Below are 10,158 nucleotides of genomic sequence, written 5' to 3' on the forward strand. Positions count from 1 at the left end.
GCCGAGAGTGTGCGTCGAAACGGCAGTCGCCACGTTTTGCCGACAGCCTCTGAAAGCAGCATAAGCTACACTGTAGGAGGAGGGGGGCAGACAGGCAGACAGACAGGCAGGCAGGCAGACAGACAGGCAGACGGGCAGGCAAGCAGCGGTGAACGGAACAGTCGCACAGACAAACGCATTTTTTTTCGAAAGGAAGTGTGTGTAGCTCCGTCCTGCTTGGTGATTCTTGGTCGCTGCTCGCTGATATGAGCGCAGAGGAGGAGGCCACCATGGAGCTGAAGGGCGCCGACAACAAGGATGCTGAGCCGAGGGATGCGGCGGATTCCGCCGCCGTCGCCTTGGACGACGCCACCGAGACCGAGGCGGACCAGGACCTGGACCAGGAGGAGCAAGAGAAGCAGCCGATAACAGGAGGCGGAGACCGCAGCGACGACGCACCGTCCGCCGGCCCGGAGTCGGCGGCTAACGCCGTCGAGTCTGAGAAGAACGGCGCCGTCAAGCTGAAGATCCAGGACGATGCGGAGGAGGTGAAATTCACCGGCCTCAATAAGGAGGAGCTGCTGCGGGTGGCCGGCACCCCGGGGTGGGTCAGGGGCACCCTCACACACATACACACAAACACACAAACACACACACACTGTCCATGGCCATCAAATAGACAAAGAAGAGCAGCCATAAGCTTGTTTAGAGAATGCAGCGAGTGCAGTGCAGTGCAGTGCAGAATGTCGGTAGGCAGGGTGGGGCTCTGCACTCAGCGATAGCCTCTCATCACCACACCACCATTAACGCGATGCTTCCAAACTACACGTTCAAATGCGTTCTTGGACTACAGCCGCGTTTTGCAGACACAAATTGCGAAGCAGTTTTCTGTGCATGTCGTGAAAACACAGAGGCATCTGTATTGGCGTTATGATTCACAGCCCATCCCCCAGGTGCATGGCTGATATGATCATCAGATTTAAAATATGCTGTGGCTGAACAAATACACAGGGGATGAAATATTCCACTTGGCACAATGTCACCATGTCCTCTTATTTATGAAGAACCTGGCTCTGTTCCTTCAGCTGGGTCCGCATCCGATGGGCACTGCTGGTGGTCTTCTGGCTGGGCTGGTTGGGGATTCTGGCTGGGGCCGTGCTCATCATCGTGCATGCTCCACGCTGCCGAGACTTGCCCCCCACCAGCTGGTGGAACGACGGACCCCTCTACCAGGTCGGAAACGTCCAGGCCTTCAGCGAGAGCCGCAACCTGAAGGGTGAGAGCAAAGTATTGCTGGGGAAAATAAGCAACTGTGAGGCAGAGGGGGCAGCGAGAGGAAGTGCCTGTCACTTCTGAAAGAGAAGAAGTGAAACAGTTTGAAGTGGCACATTTTTTGGAAATGGTCAGTCAGCAAAGAGCAAAGGTCATCCCGTGCCTGGTTTCTCTTCCTCACCCTGGTTTCCATGAGCTGAACAGGCTTTACTCCAAGAATGAATGTAAATGCATGTGAATTCAAACGAAAAAATTATTTTCTCTACTTCTCGTGTGTGATTGTGAGGAATGAGGGATATAATTAATGAATGATAGTTATATAAATAAAAAGAAATTCCTTGAAAAGTCCAGTGTGTAAAATTTGGCTGGATTTAGAGTTTTTACATGGGTAAAATCTTAATATACTTCAAATAAATACATTAATAAAAGTGGACGAGGTATCCAGATTTGTGTGCACAGCGTAGATCACTGGCACACCCAGGAGAGGGAGGTTGAGGCCCAAGAGCGACGCAAACTAAAATGGAACTGCTTGAGGTCACTGTTTCTTCTCGAATGTCTCTAAATATTCCACACTGGACCTTCCAAGTTGTTGACCTGGACAGCTTTAGCGTTTAAGTCTACATATTGGAGCATTGTTCCATGGTTGAGTTGAAGCTTATGTAACACCCTCCTCAGGTGTGGAGCAGAAGGTCAACAGCCTGTCCAAGCTCAAGGTGAAAGGTCTGGTGCTCGGACCCATCCATGTTGCTCCCTCAGATGATCCCATGAATCTGAGATTTGAGGAGATTTCCCCTGACGTTGGAAACCTGGAACAGTTCAAAGGCCTCATCCAGGCTGCTCATAAGAAGGGTGAGCATGTCAAGAAATGTATCTCAATTTGCTGATGCGACGTAGCTTATTGACTGTTCCTTATTCTGTATATATATATATATGTGTGTGTGTGTGTGTGTGTGTGTGTGTGTGTATGTATATATATATATATATATATATATATGTTTTGTTTTTGTTTTTTCTAAAGGTATTTTTGTGGTTTTGGACTTAACTCCAAACTATGGAGGCACAATGGGACCCTGGTTCGCAAACATCAGTGTGACCAATGTAGCTGAGAGACTGAAGGTGGGTTGATACGACGCAAAGCTGTCTTGGAGACAGAGGTGAAAGTGACAGGAGAAATTAGCTCTTATTTCTCTGACTTAAACTATGCAAAATCTCCAGAGAAACTGTATTGGAAGAAAACATGGTCACCTCACAGCAAATGAGCCTTAAAGGTCTAGTGTGTAATATTTAGCTTGGTTTATGATTTTTATATTGGTTAACACCTAATACACTGCCCTGCTACACTGTTACACACTGGACCTTGAAGGCAGACCAGCGGTAGGGTCTGATTCTTAAAGTTTGTCAGGTTTGAGCTGTGTGTGATGGCAAAGTTGGTCTTTGTTGTCTTGACGGGCGTCGTGTCTCTTCAGTCTGCTTTGGTGTTCTGGCTGAATGAAGGCGTGGATGGTGTCCAGCTCTCAGGGGTGGAGCGGGTGGCTTCCATGGTACCGTCTCTTTGGGCTGACATCAGAGCTATTGTCCAGAATGGAGCGGCTGATCAAACCAAGAGGTTGGAAGTCATGCTGTCAAACACTGACCAAGACCGTACCTGCAAACCAGCAAACATTTCCTCTTTGATTTGGTACCAACAGTGTGAATTCATGTGTTTTTTTCTAGAGTGCTTATTGGTATTACTGAGAGCTCCTCAGCTGAAGACGTCTCCTCCCTTCTGTCCTCCACCGGTGTTGACCTGCTCATCTCCAGGGTGCTGAGCTCTGCCAGTGAGGATGGCATGAAATACGCTCAGTCTGTTCAGACCTTGTATTCCTCCCAGAGCCAGAATAAGCTGGCCTGGAGCATGGGGAGGCCAGCTGAGGGTCACCTGGCGTCACTGGTCGGTCCAGTCATGGTCAAACTGTACCAGCTGATGCTGCTCACCCTGCCTGGAACGCCCTTCATCAACTATGGAGATGAGATTGGTCTGGTGGATGAGGTGAGGACACTGGCCCTGTCAATTCTTCCGGACAATTTCACTTTTACCAGTCTGCTATGGAAGAAGCATCATTATATTTGCCTAAAAACGGGGGGAAAAAACATTATGTCAGCTAGAACTGACAGAATATTATTTTTGGTTTCAAAAAGGTTGATGTTCTTTCTATATTGTGCCGATCAAGCCTTTATTTCACTGTAAAACCTCATCGAAGCATGAAAGTCATAGTTTCATAGTTTCAGAATGCATGTAAATCTCATTATCCTCATATATATCCATTTGGAGTTAATGTACACACATCATGTTTTGCATTTACATGTCATGGACTTTTATTATTTTATTGTCTTGATTCAGGGCACCAAGTTTCCCAAGATGCTTTGGGACTCTGAAGAAGTGAATGGAACTCAACAGGTAAACCCACGTCTGGAAGAATAGAAGCACTAATAGCATTTTTACACTGAAGTCACTGTGAGTTGTTTATTTAATCAGTACTGCAACAGTAGGAGGAAAATGAGTGAAGCAGTAGTGGTGACATAAATTTCATTGCAATAACAATATAGGTGAAACATCAGCAGCATTGTAATTGATGTTTAAACCAAACAGATTACATGAAGACAGAGGGTCTTCATAATTCCAGTCAATGCAATTAGGTTTCATAGGATTCACTATGAAGCTAAGCCACCCCTCAGTATTCGTTTTGAAAGGTTTTACGTGTAAAAATTTGTAAAGCTTTTGAGATTTGAGTCGGTTGGCTGGAGATGGTGGCTGGTTTCCATGATGCGAGCCAAGGGTCTTGGCCGACTCTGTTATTGCTTCAGCATTTTTTGGCTGACTGGACATTTGACATCCTGCACATGTTTTGTGTTTATCTGAGCATCACGCTGATCGTCTCCTTCCTGCACACAGGAGGGGAGAGCCGAGAGACTGTCGACTCGGACCTTTTTCCAAACTTTGAGTGAGCTCAGAGGAAAGGAGCGCCCCCTACTGTATGGAGACTTTGTCCTTCTCTCTAACTCCTCCTCTTCAATGGCTTACCTGCGGCTTTGGGATCAGAGTGTGCGTTACATCGCTGCCTTCAACTGGGCAGAAGAAGCCACAGTGCTGGAGCTGAACCACGCTGCGGTTCCTCAGCAGGGCACGGTGGTGGTCAGCACCAACACCACTGCTTTGCCTGCAGACACCAGTGTGGAACTGACCAAACTGCAGCTGGGCTCCGGACAGGCGGTACTGGTCCAGTTCCCCTACATTGCTTAAAGATTCCATTAATGACAATGAAAGGCAGGACAGCGATCCTGGCGGTGGGTGACGTCTTTTACTGTTCTCCTCTTTGATTTTATTATTATTCTGCTCAATCAAGATAATTCCATGATCTAATCTGAGATACATGAGAAAATGATGCATAACTTGCCTTTTTAAAAGTTGGCACTCTTCAAAATTCTTTTTAAAAGTTGGCACTCTTCAAAATTCTTTTTAATGACGTTCTCACTTCATGGAGCAGGAAATGTGGATGGTTGTCCAGCCTGTCATGTTTTGAAGATGTGACCTCAGATCTCATACATGGGCAAACAGCGTCCTCTTAAAATAATAACAGAGTTCTTTGAATATGAAATTACTCAACATTTGTCCACTCAACATTGTGCACATCTTAAAAGACATTGCCAGTAAAACAAGATTGGGACCAGCAAGTCATTATTAGATATTCTAAACTGCCAATGAAATAAAAAGGAAAATAACAGCAGTAAAAGAACTACAAAAACATACAAGTATACAGAATATTTATTCATTTACTTTGGTGAAATAATCATAACCCATGTGTGTGTTGCAGTTTGCATCAGTCTAAGTTAACTTTTAAATTTCGGCCAAAGAAGAAATTTTTAAAACTGGCTAAAATTGATTGGCTCATTGCATCTCTAATCACTCGGTTTAAAATCATGAAGCAGAACAGAAAAATATCACCCATAGAGTGAAGCAGTCTTTAAATTATTTGTAACACGTTTTAGTATATGTTTCCTTTTTGTCGATGTTGAAAATACTAAGTGTGAGAAGTCCAGTCCAGTTGTTGTTATCCTTTATTGTGCTACTTGAATAAAATTTAGAATGAAGTAAAACAACATGTTTTCTTTTCCATTTTTCATTACAAGTGTTTTTGTCTCTATATGCTCCAATGTTTTTATTGGATATATGGAAATTGAACGGCAACCAACCGTCACTTTTCATTCACTTTACAGCAATGCTATTCGTCAGCTATTAGTCCACATGTATTTTAGTTGTCCACCTATTCATTCATTCATCTTCCATACCCGCTTATTCCCGAGTTCAGGGTCAAAAAATGACTCGCGTCTGGTGAATCAAGCGCATTTTTTTTCTCTCTCTCACGCCGCGCCTCCCCTGGAGTCCTCTGGCGTCCCCCAGAGGAGGCGCATTGTCTCACACTTTGACACCCGCTGAAAAGGAGGGAGGAGGAAGCGTCTCTGTTCCACACTCCAGCACAGTAGGTGGCGGTATTGCGCCCAAAAAGGTGATTGCCACCCGACTTAAAGCCAAAAGGAAGAAGAAGGAGGAGGATTGGTCCATCCACCAGTTTTGGTGCCCCTAGTGGCCTGGTGCACTTCTTCAGTTTGGCTTCGTGAAGTTGCAGCGCGTTGGCAGCTCTCGGCCACCGTAGCCATGGAGTGACGGACTGACAACAAAGAGTTTTCAAAACCTATTAACTGAAACCAGAAGAGAGAGAAGCGACTCTATTACTCTCCTCTCACTGTGCTCAGTGATTAGCGTCATAGCTGCTTAACACGTAGCCAGGCAGCTACGGGTCCACTGCTGCTTAGCTCGACCCAACTACCGCAAACTTTGTCGTTCCTCTTCAACTAGACGCCGCAGACACGTGGCTTGTCGATTCGGAGAACCGGCGTAAACAGCGGATTTTGGTTGTGTGGCTGTGGGAACATGAATCTGCCTGAAGCCAAATCCCAAGTGAAGCGTCTGCTGAGCGGCGTGGACCCGGCTCAACTTCCGCCTCTGCTGCACTGGATCCGAACTGCAGGTAACAACCGGAAGTTCCCCAAGTGCGCTGGGATGATGACGACGATGACGATGAGGGACATTCTAAAACTCTTAACGTTGCTTAATGACCGGAAACAGCGATCAACCATCAGCAAAATCCACGTGGACATCTCTAGTCACGCCCACTTCCACCTCTCCACAAATCAAAACGATATTGTTAAATCTTATTTTCTGGATACTGTCCACGTGAAGCCTTTTCCTCCTCACACGCGCTCATTATTGGGAGCTAAATGTCCGAAATCAACAATCAATCATCGCCAAATCTCTTGTGGACATCTTTTTTTCTGCAATGAGCGCCTATGGAGAGGAAAATCTTAGCGTGAACAAATGAGTGAATAAAACATGAGTTATGGTTTTGGTTTCTGGAGAGGTGAAAGTACTAATGTCCAGGTGAAATTGGTGATAGTTGATCGCTGCTTTCCCACATTAAGCTACTTTAAGCCTGACGTGTTGTCCGCTCCACCTGCAGACGACTTTGAGGAGCTGCTGTCCGACAACAGGACGGCCTTCCTGCGGACCGTGGCAGACGAGCTGCGACAGCGCCTCCCGCTGAACGCCATGCTGCCCTCAGAGAGCACGGCCTTCCGCACGGTACCAGAGAACGGGCCAGGACCGGGTCAGGGAGGTGGAAGAGCGTGACGATGACACCGGTGTGTTTTTCATGATGATGTTGCAGATGCAGCAGCGCTCTCGACCAACGGTGCATGTAGACGCCTTCCTGTACGATGAAGATCAGGTGGACTCACTGTGTGAGGAGGGAACCATGAGTCGCTGCTACTGCCTGGACTGTGGCTCCTGTAGGACCGCCCCCTTAGGTCAGATCATCATCATCATCACTGTGATGTCACAACTTCCTGCTAACAGGGGTGGGCAAACTTTTTAACTGGTGGGGCCACAGAGGGGGGGCGGGGCAGCAGAGCAGCAGCAGATGGATGCAGTGTTCTGGTGAGCCACCTCATAGAGGAAACAATCTATCTTGGGATATTATGGAGAAAACATGTTGCTGGAATGTCAATGGAAAATGAAGCAAAGCAAAGTTGCAACCAAATCAGAGTCTTTGAAGCCCCACCAGGGTGTTTGGCTCTTAAAACCACCCAGAACCACCTAGAACCATCTAGCACCACCCTAGACCACCAGGGTGTTTAGCTCTTTATTGACATGAGTCAGAAAACACTGGAAACATGGAGGAGATGCAGCTATTTAATGACTGACTGTTAATATAATTTCTTCAAGTTTGGGGGACCAGATTAAAAATCATTAATGGGCTGCTTATGGCCCCTGGGACGTAGTTAGTTTCCCCACGCCCGTGCTAACCACACCTCCTCTCCCTCCACCAACAGACTTCATCTCTCACTCGTTCTCCATCCCGGAGCTCCAGTTCCTGTTTGAGAAGGTCCTGCCGGACCTGAGCGGCCGGACGCTGGTGGACGTGGGCTCTAGACTGGGAGCCGTGCTGTACGCGGTCAGTCACTTCAGCGCAAAGAAGATGAAGTTGTGTCTGTGAAGGTTCTCAGTGTCATCTCAAAGTACAAGGGTTGAGTTAGGGAAGCAGTCCAGCGGCCCTGACTGAATCTTTCTACTTTGAGAGGAAATTGTGTTGCAACTGTATCAGCGGGTCCGGTTGGTGGGCCTTTAGCATGTTAGCATAGCGTGTTAATTCACCTGTCTGTGTGTATGTGTGTGTTCAGGGTCACGTGTTCAGTTCATCCTCTCAGCTGATTGGTCTGGAGCTCAGCGAAGAGTTTGTCACATTGCAGAACGACATGGTGCAGAAATATCAGCTGGCTGACAGAGTGAAGGTACACACGCAGCCACACACAGTGCGTTGTGTTGTTTGTCCACCAGGAGACGCTGTTAGCCGTGTGTTTCCTCCAACAGGTCCTGCACGCTGACGTTCTCCAGCAGAACCTCCTGCTGCAGAACGCCGACGTTGTCATCATGAACAATGTGTTTGAGTTCTTCATTGAACCCAAGGAACAAGTCAGGTCAGTGTCACTCAGGATGTTTGACTCAATCTTAGTGTCTGGCTAGGCTAGTCAGAATCAACCAAACTGCTCTCAGGAGACACCTGACAGAGCCTCTGTTTCCAGAGCGTGGAGGTTCATCATGGAGAACTTCAGGAAGCCAGGAGCTCTGCTGGTCACTGTCCCCAGCCTGCAGGAGAGTCTGGACGCTCTGCCGGTGAACACACACACACACACACACACACACACACACACACACACACACTTCCCTGTTTTGGGTTGCTTTGGTTGCTTTGATTTTTTTGGATTTTTCTCAATTTGTGTTCAGTGACAACATCCTGTTTTTGTCATGTAGGAGGCGCTGCAGCCAAGCTGGGTGGAGGAGCTTCCTATAGACTATGACGTTTTTATGGGTGGAGACACAGACCCTGACGCTCTCCGACAAATCCACCTGTACAGGGTCCTCTGAACTCTGGGACTGGACCAGACCTCTGGTGGAACGAAGGTCCAGGGTCCAAGGTCTGGACCGGTCCTGGACTGCATCAGTCATTATTGAATAAAAGCCAACGAAAAGCCTGGGATGTGGAACCTGTTGACCAATCAGAAACAACCCTGTCTGGTACTGTTGCAGGACCAGCTAGCATTCAGGTGCTAGCTCCAGCCGCTAAGTGGGCTTTAGCTTAGCATCAGTGGTGAGAGTGGAGAGACTGCGATGTGACTGTGATGTCATCACAATGAGAGTGTGAAGTGATGCTGCCAGAACAACAGAAACCTTGGAAACATCAGCACAGTGTGTCATGTTGTGATGCACAAAAGCAGCTGAAAAACTGCAACGTCCAAATAGCTGCGTTTCTATGACCCATAGAACTGCTCAAATCCGAAACACAGCAATAAAAAAACCTGGTGATGGAGACAGCTAAACTTGCAAAAACCTCTCAAACATGGCTAAAAAGTTTTGATGCTCTCATGAGGTGGTTTTTCCATATAGAGGAATATCGCAATTCAATTCAGGTACTTTGTAATTGTACTTTGTCGAAATGTTAGGAATATCGCTTTAATTTTGCGAAAAACTCTCATGGAAACGCAGCAAATTACTGTGAATGTGGTTTGAATGAAAATAAACGGGTGTGTTTTGAGTAGCATGTTGTCGCTAACTAAATGAAATAATTGAATAACGGAAACGAACTCTGCCGTTAGTCAGCTGACCAAACTGAGGCGGGTCGTCAGCTGTGACGCTCCCTTCGTCATCAATCGTCACCGCTTCCTTCCTTCCTCTCTGACGTCACTGCGCGGGTCTCCTCGCGGGGCGGGGCCGTCCCATTGGCGGGCACCCTTGGAGCGGCAGCGAGTCCGACCAATCGTCGACAAACGGTGATTATCAGGCCCCGCCCATCAACTCACTTGCTGCGCTGCATTCAAGGTCTCATCTGAGCTCGGGGAAGCCGAGGAGCCCAACCGCCACACTGGGGGGCGTTTGAGTTTCTTCGTCATCGTCATCGTCATCATCATCATCGTCATCATCATGCACTCCTACTTTGATCTTGGCGTGTCAAGCGCTTTGATCTGTGACACTTCAAAGCCGGTCCGGTCCGTCTTCACCCGCCTGGTGCGTGTCTTCAAACGGGTGTAAAAGGCCGCCGACTTTAGTGTCCGTGTCACATTTCACAGGTATCGATTAGCCGAAAACTGTTTCCTCAGTCCTGTCCAGGTGGTGGAAGGAAGCCCCCTGATGATGAGTGGTGACGGCTCGCGGTAGCAGCACTTGGATCAGGAAGCACTCGTCTAAGATCCTAGTTTGATCCTTCTGGAAATCTGCTTCGACTCACGGCCGTCCGTTAACTTCAACCTTCCTAATCG

At 47.6% G+C, this 10,158-nt stretch overlaps 2 protein-coding genes across 3 annotated transcripts; both read left to right on the top strand.

The window, feature by feature from the left end:
• Nucleotides 1-198: 198 nt before the first annotated feature.
• On the top strand, nucleotides 199-5,388 carry slc3a2b (solute carrier family 3 member 2b). Its single transcript, XM_076027813.1, has 9 exons — nucleotides 199-583; nucleotides 1,065-1,255; nucleotides 1,927-2,100; nucleotides 2,270-2,367; nucleotides 2,718-2,857; nucleotides 2,965-3,280; nucleotides 3,632-3,688; nucleotides 4,184-4,695; nucleotides 4,726-5,388. The coding sequence occupies exons 1-8, from the start codon at nucleotides 246-248 to the stop codon at nucleotides 4,529-4,531; spliced, it is 1,662 nt and encodes a 553-aa protein (XP_075883928.1). The 5' UTR covers nucleotides 199-245; the 3' UTR covers nucleotides 4,532-4,695; nucleotides 4,726-5,388.
• An 832-nt stretch (nucleotides 5,389-6,220) lies between these two features.
• On the top strand, nucleotides 6,221-10,146 carry LOC142889165 (uncharacterized). Of its 2 annotated transcripts, none has more exons than XM_076027820.1 (8): nucleotides 6,221-6,311; nucleotides 6,801-6,928; nucleotides 7,014-7,152; nucleotides 7,678-7,799; nucleotides 8,026-8,136; nucleotides 8,216-8,322; nucleotides 8,399-8,518; nucleotides 8,657-10,146. In XM_076027820.1, the coding sequence occupies exons 1-8, from the start codon at nucleotides 6,221-6,223 to the stop codon at nucleotides 8,694-8,696; spliced, it is 858 nt and encodes a 285-aa protein (XP_075883935.1). In that variant the 3' UTR covers nucleotides 8,697-10,146. The 2 variants fall into 2 exon arrangements, with proteins under 2 accessions (XP_075883935.1, XP_075883934.1); XM_076027819.1 differs by having other exon boundaries at nucleotides 8,428-8,518.
• The last annotated feature ends 12 nt before the right edge of the window (nucleotides 10,147-10,158 follow it).

This window comes from Nelusetta ayraudi, unplaced genomic scaffold, assembly GCF_046127955.1.
Source record: "Nelusetta ayraudi isolate G7.1 ecotype Tasmania unplaced genomic scaffold, CSIRO-AGI_Nayr_v1 ptg000021l, whole genome shotgun sequence".
NCBI lineage: Eukaryota > Metazoa > Chordata > Actinopteri > Tetraodontiformes > Monacanthidae > Nelusetta > Nelusetta ayraudi.